Below are 22,340 nucleotides of genomic sequence, written 5' to 3'. Positions count from 1 at the left end.
CAAACACAAGCTTAAGTTCTTTAAAGGATTTTTAAAAGCCCGCTCTGGGGAAATGATGGCCAGTTCAGCAAGTGGGGAAATAAAAAGAGATGGTGGTATAGCCATCAGTGGGACTTAAGAATTTACATTTCTTTTCTGACTCCTTTGAGCTTTTTCACAAGTTATTACCAGCAAATGACCCCAAACAGAATCCTTCCAGCTTTTTAATTTGTCTCTTTCTCTATGTAGTAGTTGAATGAAAGGGTGAAAATTGCATTTTTTGTGGCAGATTAGCTCATACTGTTTCCACACCTTTGAAGGCCCCTCTGCTGCATTTAATTGTGACTTTTCTGAATTGAAAAAAATATTTAAAAGTTTCCTGGTAAGCTGTTTGGATGCATAATGACCTTCTTCTATTTTAGTGCTAATAAAATTACAAAGGATTTGGTTCATTATTTTGAATGATACCTGTTTTAAACGTTCCGTCCCGTGATGGATTTCCTAAGAGCCCCAGACATGCTCCTAGGGCAGCCGCTTCTAGAGCCTGCACGTTGCAAACCTTCACTGAATGCTTGGGTCTGTGGAACAGCCGGCTTCCTCGCCATCCTTCCCCAGGTCCTGGGAAAGGTATGTCTGCAGGCAGATCTTGGAGGCGTAACACGTGCACTTTGTGTGTTTGTGTCTCAGTGCCTGTAAAAGTTAGGTTTATACCATATAGCAGTGCTTCAAGTGTGCAGTAGCATTATGAAAAATCTTGAGATTTGTGAGAATTAACCAAAATGTGACACAGACAATAAGTAAGCCACATGCTTTTGGAAAACTGGCACCAGAGGACTTGCTCAAAGCAGGGTTGCTACAAACCCTCACTGCAAAACACACTTATCTGCCAGAACCATACAACACACGCATGTCTGCCTGGATGGCTGTGCTCCTGCCACAGGGAAGCTAGTAGCTCTCTCTCCCTGCCGCCGAGTGCACTCCAACTCCAGAGGGCAGAGTGGAACTGCCCCTGTGGCTTCCTGAGACTGTGAATCTGGTCTCTACGGGGGCTGGTCATTGCTGACCTCAGGGTTAGCAGCCCGATGTGTTACCCCGCTGCACCACTAGACTGGAATTCAGATTTTGTTACCGATTCCTGCCCTTTTTCCATACTCATTTCTGTAATCAATGATTTAAGTAGCAGTTTTGGTTGCTGCCTTACCTAAGTCACATATGGATCCTACAGAAAAATAAGAACTTATTGATTAATTTTATTACACACTGTGAACTGCGTCCTTCACATTTAGGTGAGTTTAAGGGACATACAAGAAGGTATCTTCAGCTGAATGAAGTCAGTCATCATTCCAACCACTGAAGCTCTGTGGCCCTTCTGATTCTGTTAGGATCTGGAGACAGTATAGAATCATCAAGTATGTAAGGATTTGGTAACTGTAATTGGGTTTAAATTCTGGTTTTGCCATTTACTAGGTGCGTGCTCTCAGGCAAGTTAAATTCTGTTCCTCGTTTTTTTATCATTTCTAAAAGGCAATAAATCTGAATGCATTTCTTGGTGTTGGTAGAGGATCAGATGGGGTTTTGTTGTTGTTGCTAAGTGCTATCAAATTGGATCTGTTGCACACGGCAGCCTCTGTACAGCAGAATGGAAGACCACCCGTGCTGCACCATCCTCCCTGCTGTTCTTCTGTGGGAGCCCCTTGTTGAAGTCACTGCATCGGTCCATCCTGCTGAGGGTCTTCTTCTTTTCGCTGCCCCTCTCCTTTAACCAAATATGGTGTCTTTTAGGGACTGGTCTCCCCCGACCACGTGTCCCAAAGTATGTGAGAGTAAGTCTGGCCATCCTTATCCCTAAGGAGCATTCTGGCCATACTTCTTCATAGGCAGATTTGTTTGTTCTTTTAGGAGTTTATGGTATTTTCAATATTCTTTGCCAGAACCATAGTTCAGGCACATCACTTCTTCTCTGGTCTTCTTTATTCAATGTGCAACTCTCACATGCATGTGAGGTGATAGAAAACACCATGGCTTGGGTCAGGTGCACCTTATCCCCAAAGTAACCTGCTTGCTTTTCAACATTTTAAAGAGGTCCTATGCAGTAGACTTATCCATTGCAATGCATTCTTTGATCTCTTGACTGCTGCTTCCGTGAGCGTTGATGGTTAATACATGTAAACTATTTTACAGAAGTATATAGTAAGTGCTCAATAAATATTACTTCTTTTAATGATTCCTGTCTTCGTTATTGTCATCATTATTCTTTTCCACATCATTGTCTTGGCTGTCTCCAATCGGTGAGTCTCTATTTTGGACCACACTTTCCCTTTATGTAATATTCAGTGAGCTGCCATGTCTTTGACAATGGTTTGGTTTGCTTTTGTTTTTCTATCAATTTGGTACTACATAATTACATGCTAGAAGAACTCTGCAAAATACCTTTTTCCTTTTAGTACTTTTGACCAAACTATGTTCTTTTAAAGAACGAAAAACACACACATTCATACAGGAAAATGTGGAAATTAATTTTCCTCTCTTCCCTCTCTATGTCTACTCTCCTTCCAGAAGTAACCACTGTGATTCATTTAGAGTACTTGTTATTTTTAATACAAACATGGCTAATACTCTTCAGCATGCTTTTTTTTGTGTGTGTGTGATTTTAAAAATATCATTTTATTGGGGAGCTCATACAACTTATCACAATCCATCCATCCATCCATTGTGTCAAGCACATTTATACACTTGTTGCCATCATCATTCTCAAAACATTTTCTTTCAACTTGAGCCCTTGGTATAAGCAGCATGCTTTTTTTAACTTATCCACACATCTTAGTAATTTTTCCATTCTTCCCGCCTCCCCGGTGGATATGTCTTACTCTTTACTAATGAATAAAAAGTAATGTCTTGTTATAGTTTTTATTTCACAGATTAAATGTGAATTTGGACTTTTCTTTTGTGTATATTGACCCTTTTTTTGTATTTTACATTTTGTGAATTGTTTGACTGGTTTCTACCCTGTGCTCATATTTTTGGTTGTTGCTATTAGCAGGTTTTTTTGGATATAATTCAGATACCATATAATTCAATCATTCAGTCACATCAAGAAGAATTGTACAACCCTCACCACAATCAGTTTTAGAATATTTCCCTTATACTTGTACTCATTGTTCTTAACTCCCCGCTCTCCCCTGGTTACCCCTCAGCAACCATTCATTCAGTTCCTGTCTCTCTAGATTTACCCCCTCCTGGATTTCATGCACAGAAAAACATTAAAGACCAAAAAAACCAACAACAGTGATAAAGTAAAACAGATAGAAACCTCAATCAGAAAGCAGAAATATTAAAAATAAATTAAAAATGGATTGTAAAGGAAATCAAGTTGATAAGGCGCTAAATTTTAAGCTAACTGCATCTGCAGTAATTCACTTTCCAGTGCACCTGCATGATGGTGAGGCCGTTCCCAGCCCTGCTCTGTGGGCAGGGGGTTTACCTGCCGTTAATCCAAGTAGGTTTCCCTTTACTTGATCTGTAGAGGTTTTATGCATTCACTTGTTTACAAAAATAAGTCTTGCTAATCTTTTCTTTTAGTTTGCATCTATCCTTTAATTTTACTTTGGTGGGCAATGAATGTACAAATGCGCTTTACACAATTGGTGTGTGTATGGATTGTGATAAGAGTTGTATGAGCACCTAATAAAATGATTTTTAAAATTTTTACTTTGGTACCTCCTTTCTCAGAAATCTTAAAGATCTATCTAGCTAATTCTGATGTTTTTCCCCTTGTGGATGCTTCATTTTGTGTTTCCTGATTTCATCTTCAGGTAATTTACACTTTGTGCTGTCATTGTTAAGTTTTTTTTGTCACTTCGGTGAGTTCTTGAGAGAGAAAGAAAGTAGATATGTATGCTCACTTTGCTGTTTTGAACAGAACTCAAACAAACAGCGTTTGAGTCTTGGCTTAATTTTAATAATTCTCCATCAAGAGGTTTCACACATATGAACCAGTCACACAGAACATTAGATAAGCCCTTATTTTATGCCTTTGGACTATTTTCAGTGAATTGATTGTTATTAGAAACTCTATCAAGGTTTTAAAAATATTTTGTTATTGATTATATTAGCAATATCGATTAGTCAATTTTGCTTTCTTACTATGTGGTAAACTTCTTTTTTATCTATATTGAATATATATTACTTTTAAAGTTACTGAGTCCTATGAATTTAATGTATATTTTTCTCTCTCAGTAAAACGCATAAAAGGTGTTGGGGGTTCTATTTAGTTGTGGGATTCTTTGCGTTTATTGGTTTATCCCCTGTTCCTAACTACACACCACTGAGTAATATAAACAAATATTTCTCTGATAAATTATTCCATTTATTCATCTGTGTCAGTAATGAATTTGCGTAATGATTGATTCATTTTGCTGTCTAGATAATCACAGTCTAGATGAATTGGCCTGTTTTTTTAAAAATCCTTGGTACTTAGATGCACAGTTTGACTAGCGTATGAATCAAGTTGGTAACACAAAGAAACTGGGAAAATGAAAGTAAAAGAAATGGTGACTATCTGCAGACAGGAGGAAGATGTAATGGAAAGTAGTTGGTGAATAGCTGGTCAGGGAACAGCTGTAGGAGACGAGTGCTTCATAAACCCCGGTACCCTGTTACGTTCTCCTTGGAAATATGTTTAACTGTTTCTGTGACTTGCTGGAACTGGGCTAGTCGTTTCCCATCATCTGTTTGCTCAGTTCCTACGTTTATATTGTTATTCTTTGAAGTTCCTTTGATGATAGGCAGTATTTAAGGGACCAGAGCTCTCGGAGAGAAAGACAAGTTACGGTCTAGAGACCACAGGGACAGTCTCACTTTGTTCGTCAGGGTGGCTGTGAATCAGGGTGGACCCGAAGGCCGTGAGTTTGAGTGTGAGGCCTTAGTGGATATGTGATTCATAGAAGGACTATATTATTACATCCTGTTTCTTTGTTTACTGTATAGCTTAAAGTTACTTTATTTTGCTCTTTGGTGACACCAGCAAGTTGAATTACTTTTGATATGATGTCTTTTGTGATTTCTAAGTGGAATTTTAATTTTTTTAATTTTTAAATTTTTTTAAGTTATTTTAATGGGGGCTTGTACAGCTCATCACAATCCATACATACATCAATTGTATAATGCACATTTGTACAATTGTATATTTGTTACCCTCATTATTCTTTTTTTAAAAATTATTTTATTGAGGGCTCGTACAATTCTTATCACATTCCATACATCCATCCATTGAGTCAGGCACACATGTACACCTGTTGCCTTCATCAATCTCAAAACATTTGCCCTCTACTTTAGCCCTCAAATATCATTTGCTCATTTCCCCCCTCCCCCCTCCGTCCTGAAGCCTTCATAATTCATAAATTATTATAGTTTTGTCATAAGTTACACTGTTCGATGTCTCCCTCCGCCCTCTTCTCTGCTGTCCATCCCCCGGGAGGAGGCTATACTTAGATTCTTGTAATTGGTTTCCCCCTTCTACCCCGCATTCCCTTCACCCTCCAGGCCTCGCCCCTCTCACCACTGGTCCTGAAGGAGTCATCTATCCTGGATACCCTGTGTTTCCAGTTGCTATCTATACCAATGTACATCCTCTGGTCTAGCCAGATTTGCAAGACAGAATTGGGATCATGATATTGGGGAGGAGGAAGCATTAAAGAACTAGAGGAAAGTTATATGTTTCATCGTTGCTACCCTGCACCCTGATTAGCTTGTCTCCTCCCCAAAACCCCTCAGCAGGGGGGTGTTCTGTTGCCAACCGATGGACTCTGAGTCTCCACTCTGCACTCACCCACCTTTACAATGACATAATTTCTTGTTCCTTGATGCCTGACACCCGATCCCTTCGACAGTCGTTGTCACACATACTGGTGTGCTTCTTCCATGTGGGCTTTGTTGCTTCTGAGCTAGTTGGCCGCTTGTTTATCTTCTAGCCTTTCAGGCCCCAGATGCTATATCTTTTGATAGCCAGGCACCATCAACTTCCTTCACCATACTTGGCTTATGCACACCTTTGTTTTCAGTGATCGTATCAGGAAGGTGGGCACCCACTGTTCTGATTTTTAGTTCTTTGATGTCTGATAACTGGTCCCTTCTGCACCTCGTGGTCAGACAGGCTGGTGTGCTTCTTCCATGTGGGCTTTGATGCTTCTCAGCTGGATAGCTTCTTGTTTATCTTCAAGCCTTTAAGACTCCAGACGCTATATCTTTTGATAGCCAGGCACCGTTGGCTCTCTTCACCACATTTGCTTATGCACATGTTTGTCTTCAGTGATTGTGTCAGTAGAGCGGGCACCCACTGATATGATTTTAAGTTCTTTGATGTCTGATAACTGGTCCCTTCTACACCTCGTGGTCAGACAGGCTGGTGTGCTTCTTCCATATGGGCTTTAATGCTTCTCAGCTAGCTGGCCGCTTGTATGTCTTCAAGCCTTTAAGACCCCGGACGCTATGTCTTATGGTAGTTGGGCACCATCAGCTTTCTTCACCACCTTTGCTTATGTTCACAATTTTCTTCAGCAATCGATTTGGGAAGGTGTGCATCCTGGGATGCCAATTTAAAAGAGCAATGTGTTCTTGCAATGAGTAAGTGCTTGAGTGGAGGCCCAATGTCCATCTGCTGCCTTAATATTAAACCTATAAATATATGCAGGTAGATCTGTTTCCCCACACTCTTTTATATAAATATATTTAAATATGTACATTCCAGTCTTAAAACCTCTATACATACCCTTTGTCCCCTAGTTCTTTCCTCTATTTCCCTGTACGTTCTTCTCGTCCCACTATCATGATCAGCCTTCATTTGGGTTTCAGTGATTTCTCTCGGTTACAATGCCCTTGCTGAATCCCTACCAGGCCTCTCGCACCTTCCTTGCCACTGTTTTTGGATCACTTGTTGCTCCCCTCTCCCTGGGTTGGTCAGCACCACCTCCTTACCCCCGCCTCCCCCTCTCCCATGGGCCCCCGGAACTATTGGTCCTGTTGTTTTCTCCTCTAGACTATTCATCCAGGCTATCTTATCTAGATAGATCTGTAGAGATACTAATATGCATTAAAAAACCAAGCCATAGCAAGATAGGCAATCAGTGAGAGCACAGCGATGGTAACAAAAAAGGAAACCAATTACCTATAGAAGAATAAATTAATTAAACGAAAAAAAAAATTTTAAGCAAAAGAAAAACCTGTAAATAGATCAAGGTCTGATTTTTTATCTCTAGGCGTGTCCTTCAGTCAGGACCGATGGGGTACCATGCTCTGGCCCCCAAGTCTGTCCTTTGTACTCCCTTGGGGGCTCTCTGCTCTGCTCCCACGGTTGCTTGGGCGCACGCTTTTTGTGGTTTGCCTCGGTGTCTCAGGTTCAGTCTGGACCAGTCTCAACACTGAGTCTCCAGCGTTGTCCTCCTTAGAGCCCGGGGCCATCAAGGGATGACATGTCTCATGGTGGGATCAGCCTTATTGTCCACTCTGTCCACAGGCTGTTCAGAGCAGGGATGTCCGTCCTCCAGGCCTGGTGGGTTAGGATGTGCTCCACTCTCTCTTCCTCCCCCTAAGTGCTCCCATTTGCTCTGATCAGACATGCCCCTCTCCCCTAACTGCAGCTTCATTGCCGTCCTCTCAAGTAGCTTCTTCTGGGGGGAGGGGCTGTTGTCCACATAGCTGGCATGGATGCCGAGCCCTCAGGCCCCTCCACTGGCTCCCTCTAAGTGGAATTTTAAAATGATTTTTAATTACACATTTTTGTTATTTAACCTTAGATCCACCTGTCTTTTATAGTTCTTGATGCATTTTAATAACCTTATATTAACTTGTTTACATTAAAATATTTTCTTTTTCTTTTTCCCCTGTAGGCTTTTAAAATATTGGAGTTAAGCCCTGGGGTCTTTGTAAAAGCTGTACCCCTCTAGTTTACATATTGATAGAAACATTAAAAAACACCTTTTTTGTTTTTGAATTTTTTACCATGAATCATATCATGATTATTTGTAATCGTCATAAAAACGGATATTGAGCATAACTTCAAAGTAAGCGTCTTACTATTATGCTCAGGGCAGAGGAACTTTCGCTGTGGTCACTTCTTAAGCTTATGTAAATGACCTTAAAGGATGATCCGAATGATGTAAGGAGTAGGACTTGGGTAGCTTGGTTTTCAGACTGTGAACTCGGCCCTCCTTGAATTCGTCTGTACTTGGTTCATTCTCTGTGAAAAAGTGAACCTCACTGCCATCGAGTCGATGCTGCCTCGCAGCGACCCGGGAGGACGGGGTAGAACTGCCCAGTCGAGGTTCTGAGAGGGTGACTCTTTGTAGGAGGAGAAAGCCCATCTTTCCCCCGGAGCAGCTGGTGAGTTCAATCCCAGTGAGTAGCTGCTGCGCCACCAGGGCTCCTGGCAACTACTTAGAGCTGGAGCTGGGGGCGGGGTGGGAGTGACACTTTTTAAAGAGCATTTTATGTTTTAAATCTTTGAAATAGACTGCAGGTTTTCATCTGGAACCCGGGACTGCAGGACTTTAGGTGAAAGAGATGCTGACATTAACTTTTGAGGCTCTGAGCCACTTAGCTTTTATTTAATTTATTTTGGTCTCAAATTAGAATAATTTATATAAAGCATTATTCCTGTAGGCAAAGCCTATATTCATTTTTCTGTAATTTTTATTCTATTTGGAAATACTTGCTGCTTTTAGAAGCTGTATTAAATGTTCTTTGACATTAAATATTTATCATTGCAGTTATGATTTTTACAATATTTGTTGATGTGCACGAAAATAATTTATTGATTGTTTTTCCATTTCAATGTTGGAACAGGGAGTAATTTTGATTACGTGAACATGGGAGGCTCCTGTTTAGGCAAGGTCAATGAACTGTCTGTTATCAAACCCAGGACGTGAATAACTTATGTCCTTCCTACCCATTCTAGTATCAGAAGTTTTCACCTGTCAGTTTCTTTTTGTAAATAAGTTTTCTGACCCTTTGGAAACCTCACATCAGAGCTATAAAGGTGTGCTTAAACTTACCCAGGACAGCTGGACTCCAGGGATGCCCAGGGTTACTGCCGTGAAGAGCCACAACTGTCAAGTTCTTCTCATCAGTTTTAGAAGCTTTATAGCAAATGCATTTTTTAAAAATTGTGGTGTACTAACTTTACTAATTAAATTCCTCTTGATGAAACTTGTTTTATCTTAGAAAATGTCCTTAGGCATTCGCTTTTAATTTATTTATTTGGAACAAACTGTTTGAAAAGAGTTAGGATAATTGCAATGCACATGGTGTCCAGTTTGCTGATGGTATTTTTCCTTAAAAAAAGTTTAGAATGTGAAGTACTTTAAACTTCTTCCAGAATTCAATTTTGCTCTGCCAATAATAAGCAATACTCTATCCAAAGGGTTTTCAACATCAGCTTTCATTTTATTCTGCAGAAGCTTCACTGTGATATAAAACCTTATGACATTTTAATTAGGAAACTAGATCATGGAACAGCATATGATGGAGTAAATTTCCCACTGCTTGCATGTTCTACTAAATTGGAATGAAAAATATATTAAAACTTGCATTACAATCGATCTGGTTTCAAAGTTGAGTCAGGGAAAAAGGCGATAGGCTGGTGATTATGGACGTGTTTGGGACTCCATGGTGGGGGTGGGGATAAGGCCGATCTTTATTCATGAAGAGAAAGGGAATCTTGGCTAGGGCATGTAGGTTACACGGCTCTTTCTGTTCGTTACAGGTAAAGGCGAAGACAGTGATGTCCTCAGTATCAATGCCGACGCCTACGACAGCGACATCGAAGGCCCGTGCCACGAAGAAGCAGCAGCGGCTCCTCCCGCCTCAGAAACGATGGTCCAAAGTGAAGCGGGTCAGATCGATGACCTGGAGAAAGACATTGAGAAAAGTGTGAATGAGATTCTGGGACTGGCAGAGTCTAGTCCAGAGGAGCCCAAAGCAGCCACCTTGCCTGTTCCTCCGCCAGAAGACGTCCAGCCTTCCGCGCAGCAGCTGGAGCTGCTGGAACTAGAGATGAGGGCCCGAGCCATCAAGGCGCTAATGAAGGCGGGCGACGTGAAAAAGCCAGCCTAGTTACCTACTGGATGGGGTCTGAATTTCAGGTGTGTGTGAGTGACATCCCGTCTTCTCATTTTGTATATGAAGTTTATTTTGGGCCGTCCATGACACTTCTCATGTAATCCTTATTAGGGAAATTGATCATCGGTGTACAATGTCTGTGGTTTTTGGGGTTGCTTTTATATACTCGTATGTGTGTTATTGTCTTATGAATTCATGAATAAATATAGTTGGATAACCTGGATAATCTGTTAGATGAGTACTTAGCTACATCTGCAAATTACTATCTTGAAAGCCATTAATGAAGAGTCACATTATATTTTCTTTACTTCTAAATATTTTGGCACCAAACCAAAATGCGTCAGGAAGATGACCAAGCATGTTGCTCTTAAGGCTACCTATATTTTGCAATAGAATATTAAATTATTATTCCTAGATTTGTCGACAATGTAAGAAGTTTAGTTTTGCTTATCTGCACTTTTAAAATGTATATTGTCTTGGGAGATGCTTTCTGTTGGCGTAGATATGTTAGTTGAAAAGGAAAACAGATGAAAACTTATAAAACTTTCTTTACAATGCATAGAGCTCTCAAATAGCAGAGGGGTACTTTTCTTACCAAAAAAAAAGGGACTGACTTTAAGGCAATTTTTAGCAATGTGGAACTAACTGCCCAAGTCTAATTCCTGAGGACATGTCATTCTAACAGCTATTTGATATTATAGAACACTTAGTTCAAATGTTTTGTTTGTTTTCAATAAAAAAGGAAAAACTTGCATTTATTTACATTCCAAGCTATCAAGAAAAAAAGCATGTTTCATTGTATAGGATTTCATTTAATGTGTTGTTGTTGTTGAAGTTCTGATGTGGTATAAACTCCATGACTCAAAAATAATAAAGATGGTCATTCTGGGTCTGAAGACTTTTGATACTTTTCCAAAAGGATTAATTTCTTGGACCTTTGATAAGTTGATCTCCTAATTAATTGAATTTTGTATAGTTTTTGTAAATAAGTTAACATCCTGCCATAGTGAAGGATGCTTCTCTTCCCACCACTAATTGCAGTTGTTTGATACCAAAATGAATTTAGGTAGGGACCCTTAACTTAAAATAAAGCATTTTTTCTTCTTGAATATAAATCTCAGACTGCTGCTTCTATATTCAGTTAGAACTATTGTATGTGTGGTTACCATGCTGACTGCTATTGTACAAAGATCCTCCTTATCCTCAAAACTCTTAGGGATTATTAGCTGACATAATTATATAAAGAAACTTCAAAAAGCTCATGAAAAAATCCCATTTCCTTTTCATTATATTTTTCCATGAACTTTTTGAAGTCCCCTCGTGTTCATTTTAGGGGCTTTCTGTTTTAAGCTGTTTCCTTGTTAGACAAACCACCAAGTCCCTCCTTGATTAAAAACAAAAACAAGCAAAAAACCAAGAAGCTAGGGTCACACAACTGAGGCGACGGGATCACCAACCGAGCTTGAACCTGACCTCTAGACATCCTGAGGCTGGACAAACAGAAAACAACATCGAGTCACGCCAAACATGATTACTGTTCTGTACCTTGATTTGTGTTGTTGTTAACGTCTCTCTGTTGGAGTTTTTCTATGCCAAATGCACCGAAGGTCTAGTTCACACCTTAGAACTGGGAAGGTTTCTTCACAGTCAGGACAGTACCATGATGTAACCATTTATTAGGATTCATTCATTGGCAATTGGGTGCTCATTCCCTTGCCAACAATTTTTTTTTGCTTCTATAAACAAATCTCCTATCATGAAAAACAAAAACAAAAAACCAAACCCAAGTCACTACATAGAGTCTTAGTGACTCTATAGGACAGGGTAGAACTGCTGCTGTGAGTTTCCAAGACTGTAACTCTTAATGGGAGTAGCAAGCCCCATTTTTCTCCCCAGATGTGGGCAAAATCCCATTTTTGTGATCCCTTCCCTATGGAGGATGCACCGAAGGCTAGTCTTGTGCTGTCATCTCGATGAACTCCTGTTAGACACCCATTCCTGTACTTGGAGATGCCAATGAAAGACCCCTGGCCTAGCAATTGCAACCATCTTGTTTTAACACAGATACTAGAGATACTACTAATGTGTGGGTCTCAAAAGCATTCCTCCAAATTGAATGTAGATCATACATCCCAGGAGACTATGAGAGACGACTTTAGTCACTCCAAATGGAGACGATGGCTGCTGCTCCTGTTCTTTGCCCACATCCTCGATCGTTCTCCAGCCTTCCTTCTGCAGGGTCCGACTCTCACGTGCATATGAGGTGATTGACAATATTAAGTAATTCACTGCACCGCTGAGCTAGACATTCATTAAACTTTGGACTTACGATTACACCTTTTCTTCCTGCCTTTAAAACCACCCTCCCTTTTTCCCCCCACCACTAATGAAACACAGGGACTTGTATCATTTGAAATGCTTCTCTTACACTTAGGAGTTCTCATTGCTTTAGGATGAAAAAGCACTGGCTCTGGTAAACATTTTTCATATTCCTAATTAAAGTTAATGGACTTTACTGCTGTATATTACTGATGGAATGCATCGGATGTCCTTTGTGTGATTGGATGTCATTGTGTCAGTGGTGGTCTGTGCCTGATTAAAATCACCACCCGCATGAAGCTCTGTGTGTCTGTTTTACTCAGTGTGCAGAATGGGTGAGGAGGCATTTGACTGGTGTGGATATGTGTGAGGTCGAATGAGCTGAACAAATTTGAGATTCCTACCTCTTTGTTTTCTCTTTCTCCTACTGAAAGATGAGAGAGTTTTAAGAATGAATACTTTTTAAAGAGTCAGTAACTTAGCTTTTTAAAATGCCTAAGTAATGGGGAAATACCACGTATCGATCTGATGCTGCCATTTACATTATCAGTTCTTGGGTATTTATTGAATGCCTCTAAGGTGTTCAGACTTGTACAGAATTTTAAACCTAGAGATGCTACAATATAGATTTATACATGAGAGACACTGATTAATAAAATACAGGGGCTGCTGCTTAAAGCTAATTCCTCCTCTCCCCCACCCTCTTCCACCCCAGATAAAGGAATTTTCTAATCACTAATATATTAAAACAAAACAAAACAAAATTGACACCCTAGTTTCTTATTCAACACCAAGCAATCCTGATACTTGACCCAAGTGCTGAAGGCGAGGTGGTGACTGATAAGGCTTCTCTGTATTAGTCGGCACTTGGCTCAAGCGTTAGGCCTTAACCTACTTTTTGATGTTTGCTATGACTCTACACATTCAAGAGTTATTCTAAAAACTGTCTGCCAGTTACCAACAGACCACGACCACTATGGGGGGGAAGTCACCCCGACTCTGTAAATCCTCTGCTTTTGTTGTACATCATCAGTTCCTAAAGGTAGCCGCGGTATCTTTTCCTCATAAATCTTGTTGCCAAAAGGTGTGCAGCAAAATGTTAGATTTAAATCATAAGTTATCTGAGTGAAGGTGTTTGTTATAAATTGTTTTAATAGTAATATACTTTTTAAAAAATGATTTTAAAAAGCCATTTTTCAGGCAAAAAATGAAGCCACAATTCGAGCCAAATAGATGAGGGTAAGTAAAACAGTAATGCCACAAATAATAATAAACACATCAAAATGGGCAGTTTGTCTTTCTGAGCCTGTCCTCTCTCTAGGTCTATCCATTTCTGCAGGTGGTGTGTCACCCCCTCACCCTTTCCCCAAAGAGCTCGGCACCTACCCTCGCTTTACACTCCATCAACCATGCAGCCTTGGGACTTGTGAAGGACTCAGATTGGGCTTATTGATTTTTTCAACCATCTTATTGGCGAGTAATTTACAGATATCATTCAATCGTTCAAAAACTCTGTTTATTTGAAATGTTCTTTGAGTTTTGGAAACAAAAAGTCTGAAGGGTTAAGATGAGGGCCGCAGGGTGGTTGGGATAAGGTTTCCCGAAGAAATTCTGGAGTAGCCCTTCCTATCGAAGAATAAGCAGGTGCATTGTGATGGGGAGAAAATGCCTTGGTGTCATTTACCTGGTCTTCTTCTTACCATTGCATTCTTTTTTTTCAAGATTACAAATTCGGATGGATGTTTATTGCAGCAGTCAATGAATTGAAGAACAATGAGAGACTGAGGGTAAAAATTAACGTTTAAAGGTGTAATGAGTTCCAGTCTCAGAAGTGCACAGGGGGCAGTTCTACTCTGGCCTCTAGGGTCGCCTTGTATCAGCATCATCGACTGAAACGGCAATGAGAAGTTTCTCTATAGTCCAGGGCGGGAGGCACTGTTTCTCCAAGTGAATAGAAGCTTTACCAAGCAGTACCAGCTAATGATTATAATATATATACCAGACTAGACGCGAAGTATAAAGATATTGGTTTTTGCTATTCAGTGACTCATGTTGACCCTGTGTACAAATTACATCATTGCCTGGCCCGCACCAGCTTCATAACTGTTGTTACATTGGAGCTCATGATTGCGGACACTGTTAATCTATCTTGTTGAGGCTCTTCTTCATTTGTACTGACCCTCTAATTTACTACGCATGATGTTCTTGTCCAAGGACTGGTCTCTCCTGGCAAAGTATGTGAGATTTCTCAGGAGCATCCAGACTGAACTTCCCACAAGACAGATTGGTTTGGTCTCCCAGCAGTGCATAGTACTGTCATTATTCACCAACACCACAATTTAAATGTATCAATCCCCTTGCAGTTTTTCTTACTGGTTGTCCAACTTTCAAATGCATATGAGGCTATTGAAAGTAGCAGGGCTGCATTCAGATGCAGCTTAGTCCTCACAGTGGCACCTTTGGTTTTTAACACTTCGAAGAAATCTTGTGTGGCAATGAACACTGTGGAGCTAAGTCAACAAAAGTCTTGGCCATGTCAATTCTTTCTTAACTTTTCAGAATGTTGTCTATCGGGCGAGTTGTAAAGATTTTTGTTTTCTGCACAATGACTTGCAACTCAGTGTAGTCTGCAGTGTAATTTTCACCAGCAAGAGCTGCTTTCCGCAAGCAAGTCTCTTCCATCTACACAGGGCAGGTTGTTAATGGACCTTCATCAAGTTCTGATGCTGCATTTGTCTTCATATCATCTAGCTTCTCAGATTATTTGCTCAATATATAGATTGAATTAGTACCATAAAAATATGCGAGCCCGCTGCACATCATTACTAATTTTAAACCCCATAGCATTTCTTTTTCTGCTTAAACAACAGCTTCTTGGTCCATGTGAACGTTCTGCATGAGAATTTTGGAATTCTGATTGTTCTCAGTCTTATCCATGATTTCTTATGATGCACACAGTTGTATAGTTAATAAACCATAATTAAACATCTTTCTGGTATTTGCTTTCAGTGAAAATCCATCTGACATCAGCAATGATACTCCTTCTCCCACATACTCCTCTGAATCGGACTTGAATTTTGGACAGCTCCCTGTAGATGTACTGCTGCAACCATTCTTGAATTCTATTCTGCAAAATTTTGCTTTTGTGTGAATTAAGGAGATTGTTCGAGAGTTTCCACCTTCTGTTGGGTCACCTTTCTTTGGAATGGGCATGAATATGCATCTTTATCAGTTGGTTGGCCAGATAGCTGTCTTCCACATTTCTTGGCAATGGCTAGTGAATGCTTCCAGTGCTTCATCGGGTTGTTGAAACATTTCAAATGGTATTACTTCAATTCCTGGAGTCTTGTTCTTCACTAATACTTTCATGTAGTTTGGACTTTTTCCTTCAATCTTAACAGTTTTTGGTCATCTGCTCCCTCTTGAAATGGTTGAATGTTGAACAATTCTTTTTGTATATCTTCCATCTGCTCTTGATGTTTTCTATTTCATGATGACCAGAACCAGAATGAGGTTAGCAATGCAGTTTTCAGTTTTTCTAAAACTTGTTGATAATATGCCCCTATGACTGTTCTGGGGGTGGGGATCTATCAAGATTGCCCTTGAGAATTCCAAAAAGCCAACCAACACTGACCTCTCCATGTGAATTGGCCGTATGGTCAGTGGATCCCCCTTGGAAGTCACTACTGTGATTGGAACTTGTTTTTTGAAAGCAACCGAAGGAGACTAAAACATTAGCGAGAGAACTTCTCTGCAGCCATCCACTGATTGCTGAGACATGTTTGAATATATGTTTGAAATAAGCCCAAGCATTTGGGAACCGGAGCCCTGGCAGCAATACTCTTTAATTTGCCTTCATACATGGGAGTAAAGGTACTATTTCATCATAAAATGTAGGAAAAAGAGAATCTAGTTATACATTTCCTTTAATGCATCTGTTTAATTCTAAGAATTAAAAGACCAATATATTTTAATTTTAAGCTCCTTTAAATCTTTTATATTTTATCTCCAAGTAGACTCTCGTTTGAAAACAACCAAAAAGTGCTAGTGAGTTGCCAGCGTTGCTGTCAGGTACTTTTGACTCCGTTCCAGCTGGGAGCAGCCCTGTGCTCCATAGAGAGAAACATGAGCCGATGCTGGCCATCCTCAGAATCACGGCTATGCTTGAGCTGGTCACTGTAGCCAAGCCACTGTGTGGATTATAACAAAGTGTGGACAGTAATGAAAATCACGGGTATTTCAGAACACTTCGTTTTATTCATGGGGATGGTTAGTGGATTACACTGATCATTTTAATCTTTAGTCTGGGTCTTTACCCTGCATGATATCCTTCTACAGGGACTGATAACATGTCGAAGTAGCTCCTTGCTGGCTGCTAGGGAGCATTGTACACGGACTTGTTCCACCACAGATTTGCTTTTTCACCTGGAAGTTCAGGTATATTCAATAGTCGTCATCTACACCATAATTCAGATACATTAATTCTTCTCTGGTCTTCCTTACTCATGTCCAGGTTTCACATCCAAATAAGACAATTGGAATACCATGGCTTGGGTCAAGTGCACATTAATCTTCAAGTGATATCTTTGTGTTTTAACATTCTTGAAGGAAGAGGTCTTGTGTAGCAGATAGGCCCAGTGCAATATGCTGTTGACTTCCTCACTGTTGCTTTCCTGGACATGGATTGTGGACCCAAGTAAAACGAAATCCTTGACAATTTTAATCTTTTATCCACTTCTCATCATATTACTTACTGTTCCATTCTTGAGGCCTCCCTTCCCCGAGGGGTGTTGATACCGCAGGCTGTTGTCTCTGATCTTCATTGCATGTGCTTCAAGTCCTCTTCACTCTCAGCCAGCAAGGGTGTGTCAGGTCCTCATCCCAGGTGTTAACGAGGCTCTCTCCCATCCTGATGTCACTGTCTTCAGATAGTCCAGCTTCTTGGACTGTTTGCTTGGCCTACGGATTGAACACGTCTGGGGAAAGGATATCATCCTGACTTACATCTTTCTTGACTTGAAACCATGTACTGTCCCCTTGTTCTGTTTGAACAACCCATTCTGTGCCTAAGTAAAGGTTGCGCATGAGCACAACTAAATGTTCTAAAATACCCAATGTGTTATGATCCATGCTATGCATTTGCATAGTAAAAGAACCCCCCACAAATAAACCTATTTTGGCATTCTATTTTCAGTTAAGATCCATCTGACATCAGTAGCAGTCTCTTGTTCCCACATCCTCTTCTGTATCTGATTTGCATTTGGGGTTGTCCCCTATTGGTATACTGCTGCAACCATTTTCGAATGATCTTTGGCAAAAATTAATTTGTGTGCTATAGCAATGGCATTGTTAGATAATTTCCACCTTTTGTTTTTTTTTCATGCACGATCTTGATATTCCACAACTTGTCTGGGCTTCAGTCATTAGTGTTCAATGCACTGAACCTATTCCCGGATGGTCTCTATTCTCGGGATGGTCTCTATTCCCGGGATGGTCTCCATTCCCCAGATGATCTCTAGGGTATGTTCGAAGTTGCTCTTTGGCTTTCATGGACTTGCTTTCATGTTCTTCAGCTTCAATTTCAACTTGAATCTGACAAATGGATTGTCTGTTTTTCAGTCAACTTCTATCCTAACTCTGACTGATTTGATTGTCTCCATCTCTTTCCACAGATGTAGTCAATTTGATTCCTGTGTATTCTATCTGGTGATATCTTTGTTTATAGTTGCTCCTTATCTTGTGGAAAACATATATTTGTAATGAATAGGTTATTCATCTTGCAAAATTATTTCATGCAATATCTGGCATCAATTTCTATCATCAAGGCCATATTTTCCAACTGTGGACCTTTCTTTGTTTCCAATCACCAATAATTTCAATGCATCTTAACTGCATATTTGATCAATTTCAGATACACCTGTTGGTAAAAATCCCAATTTCTTCATATTTGACACTGGAGTTTGGTATGTAAATTTGAATAATGGTCATATTGATTGGTCTTCCTTGTAAGCGTCTGGATATTACCCTCTTACTGACAGGTTTTTACTTTACGACAGATCTTTCTATGTTCCTTAGAGGATTAATGTGCTGCCATTTCTCTTCAATTTGTGATTCTCAGCATAGTAGACCGTATGATTGATTCTCAATGTCCATTACCAGTCCAATTCACTAATGTCTAGGATATTGATCTTTCTACATTCCATTTCCTTTTTTATAACTTCCAATTTTTCTTTTCTTTTTTATCTTAATAAATCATTTTATTGGGGGCTCTCACAGATCTTATAACAATCCATCCATCCATTGTGTTGAGCACATTTGTACATATGTTGCCATCATCATTTCCCAAACATTTTTTTCTACTTGAGCCCTTGGTATCTGCTCCTTTCTTTTCCCCACCCTCCCCCACAATTTTTCTAGATTGATTTTTTTGTGCATTCCATATTCCAATTCCTAGTGGATGTTGACTGCTATTTATTCTCATCGTGCATCATGTCATGCCACATCAGCACAGGAAGGTCCCCGAAGCTTTACCCGGTGAGACTAAGGTTGTCTCTAGTTGGAGGAGGCAGCCTCTTCCTAGTCATAGTTTGTATGCCTGCCACTCTGAGGGCTTATCTTCCACATCACACAGTGCTCTGCTGTTATTCAAAAGGTTTCCTAGTCTGTCTGAATCTGGAAGCTTTGCAGAGACCCGTCCAGCCTGGGTGACCCTGCTGGTCTTTAAACTACCAGTGGCACAGCTTCAAGCATCACAGCAGCAGGAAAGCCATCACAGTGCAATGGACCGGCAGATGAGGGGGCACTAATCAGTAGAAGTTTTCTTTTCCTTGAGATTTAATAATCATTTAAAGAATATTTGTGATACAGTGAAGTGTGAGAATGAAGACAGCTGTGTAACCTGGAACAAGTAAGTGTGAACTATGAGAGATAATCAGCCAATATAGAAGATTTCTTTGAGTCTATACTCAGATTTTGATAGAGTGTGCCATAAACTTTTTGAAAAATGTACAGAACTCTTTTGAAGTTAAGTATATATTATCTCTTTCCCCGGCCCCCATTCTGAATGAAGCAATCCTTCATTGTTTCAGGATATGAACAATAATCTTTTAAAAAAATTCCTTCTTTTTTTTAAAAATCATTTTATTGGGGGCTTATACAGCTCTTATCACAATCCATCCATCCATCCATTGTGTCAAGCACATTTGTACATTTGTTGCCCTCATCATTTTCAAAACATTTTCTTTTTACTTGAGCCCTTGGTATCAGCTCCTCATTCCCCCCCTCTCTCTTCTCCACCCACCCTCCCTCACAAACCCTTGATAATTTATAAATTATTATTTTTTCATGTCTTACACTGTCCGATGTCTCCCTTCTTCCACTTTTCTGTTGCCTGTCCCCCAGGGCGGGGTTATATGTAGATCATTGCGATCGGTTCCCCCTTTCTATGCCACCTTCTCCTTCCTCTCCTGGTATCACCACTCTCATTATTGGTCCTGAGGAGTTTATCTGTCCCAGATTCCTTTTGTTTCCAGCTCTTATCTGTACCTGTGTACATGCTCTGGTCTAGCTGGATTTGTAAGGTAGAATTGGGGTCATGATGGGGGGGGGGGCAGGAAACATTAAAGAACTAGAGGAAAGTTGTATGTTTCATTGGTGCTATACTGCACCCTGACGGACTCATCTCTCCCTTGTGACCCTTCTGTGAGGGGATGTCCAGTTGCCTACAGATGGGCTTTGGGTCTCCACTTTGCACTCTCCCTCATTCACAATGATATGATTTTTTGTTCTAGGTTTTGAGTAATAATCTTCTAAGTTATTATTTTTTCCTTTATCTGTTGTAGTCTTCATTGTCACAATGACTTGGTAAGTATATACTATCTAGAATTACATATTTGAGCCCATAAACTTAGGCTACCTCATTCTATTTCAAAATAATATGTAAACTCTTTTTTAAGTTTTTAAAACTTCTTTTCTACAAACTGCTCGTGCTTCCATTAGTTAATCACTTTCAGATCTTTTAACTCTTCTGGTATTTATCTCTGTATTCCTAAATTATATGATTATTATTTGTTTTTTAAAAACTTTATTGTGAATGATCAGATCATCATTTTCATATTTGTTGGCAATATTTGTTGTGAATCTATTGGACTATTTTGGAATATTAAGATTCTATTCTAGTCCTTGTTGTCTAAGCCTGTATCTTTTCACCTTATTCTCCTAATAAAGTGTGATTACATCACAAAATTTTGGCTCAGTTAGGATTCAATATTTATGCTATTTTGACTATATGAATACGATTAAAATGGGCTATCTGTAATTATATTCCTTTCTTCAAGTGTTTTTGTTTTAAAGTTTTCGGAATTAATAATACAATCACCTTGCTATTCCATTTGAACACTTTTATGGACATTGTGAGGTTCTGTCCAGTTGGTCCTGCCTTCTTGTGGCCCTGTGTACAGCAGAACGAACTACTGCCCAGTCCTGCACCATTTTCATCACTGTTGCTTTATTCAAGCCAATTGTTGCAGCCACTGACTCATCTCCCCCATAGCTCTTCCTCTTTTTGCCGACATTCTGTTTTACCACACATGATGTCCTATTCCAGGGACTGGTCTCTCATAATAACATGTATTATATTACATATAAAAATATGTACGACGAAGCCTCTGCCTCTTTGATTCTAATGATTGTACTTCCTTGTTGTTCTTCCTCCACGACAGGATTGAGTGCTCTTCTGGCAGCCCAGGGTACTTTTGCCAACACCATAATTCAAAGGCCTCAATTCTTCTCTGAGCTTCCTGATTAATTGTCTAGTTTTACTGAAAATACTATAGCTTGGGTCAGGCGTACCTTACTCTTCAAAGTTACATCTTTGATCTGTAACACTTTAAAAGGTCTTGTAAAGCAGATTTGCCCAATGCAATAAATCCATTATTTGATTTCACGACTACTGCTAACATGAGCATCGATTGTGGATTCGAGGAAAATGCAATCCTTGACAATTCAATCTTTTCTCCATCTATCATGATGTTGTCTGTTGGTCCAGTGGAGGGGATTTGCATTGAGTTGCACTCCATACTGAAAGCTGTATTCTTTTATCTTTGACAGCAACTGCTTCAAGTCCTCTTCAATTTCATCCAATAATGAACTTTCTGTGGTAGAATTTGGAGCCCTGAGGGTTTGCAGGTTATGTGTTGGGTTGCTACCCACAAGGTTAGCAGTTTGAACTCACTAGCTGCTCCCGATTTACAGCCTTGGGAACCCAAGGGGGGCCTTCTGTCCTAGAGGGTTGCGATGAGTCAAGATCGACATAACGGCAGTAGGTTTGGTTTTAGACCCTAATTTATATAGGGTGACCAGATTTAAAGCGGGGCACCATTGACCGGGGGTTGGGGGAGGGGTGTTCTTGATTAAAAATGACCCAAATAGACTGTTCCCTAGCTTGTCTTGCATTCTTCGCAAAGCGGGACATCTGGTCACCATAAATTTATATCCAAAGTTTTCTAAAGAAGTGCAAATCTATTCTCAATAGGTGCAAATATATCATAGAATCCAGAAACCAAATCAGCCGAAGTTTTAGCGAACAGGCTTTATTAGGGAAAAAACCCCGCCTGGGTGAAGTCCCACAGTCCGCAAAGTCTGGTCCGGGGGAGTCGCGGCGCAGGCTATAGGAGTGACCCTTTTATGGCCGGGAGACATGTGGCTGGACTGGCACTGGGCCCGTATCTAATAAGGTGGTCAGGGATTGGATGGCAGAGGCACGTCCGGATTTCTGACTAGGCAGAGGTGTCTGCCAGGGATTGGTGGAGCAGGCGCGCCTGAATCCCTGGCCAAAGGTGCCCTTCCAGGATTGGTGGGCGCAGGCACATCCGAGGAAGGCTGCTGGTGATTGGTGGGCGCAGGCACGTCCGAGGAAGACTGCTGGTGAT

The 22,340-nt window shown here is 40.3% G+C and overlaps 1 protein-coding gene and 1 pseudogene across 2 annotated transcripts in view; both read left to right on the top strand.

Annotated features, from left to right (window-relative positions):
• Nucleotides 1–10,995, top strand: part of CAAP1 (caspase activity and apoptosis inhibitor 1) — a 40,730-nt gene extending 29,735 nt beyond the window's left edge. For both annotated transcript variants that reach the window (XM_045289253.1, XM_004712353.2), the window contains one exon: nt 9,737–10,995. In XM_045289253.1, coding sequence (XP_045145188.1) covers nt 9,737–10,086 — 350 coding nt within the window. In that variant the 3' untranslated portion in view covers nt 10,087–10,995. The remainder of the gene's footprint in view (nt 1–9,736) is intronic.
• Nucleotides 10,996–20,266: 9,271 nt separating this feature from the next.
• LOC101658182 overlaps nt 20,267–22,340 on the top strand; it is a 5,949-nt pseudogene continuing 3,875 nt past the window's right edge.

Source organism: Echinops telfairi, unplaced genomic scaffold (assembly GCF_000313985.2).
Source record: "Echinops telfairi isolate 266 unplaced genomic scaffold, ASM31398v2 ScPeMD7_25;HRSCAF=90, whole genome shotgun sequence".
Classification (NCBI taxonomy): domain Eukaryota; kingdom Metazoa; phylum Chordata; class Mammalia; order Afrosoricida; family Tenrecidae; genus Echinops; species Echinops telfairi.
Note: the sequence above shows the minus strand (reverse complement) of the source record. Positions and strands in the feature narration are given on the sequence as shown.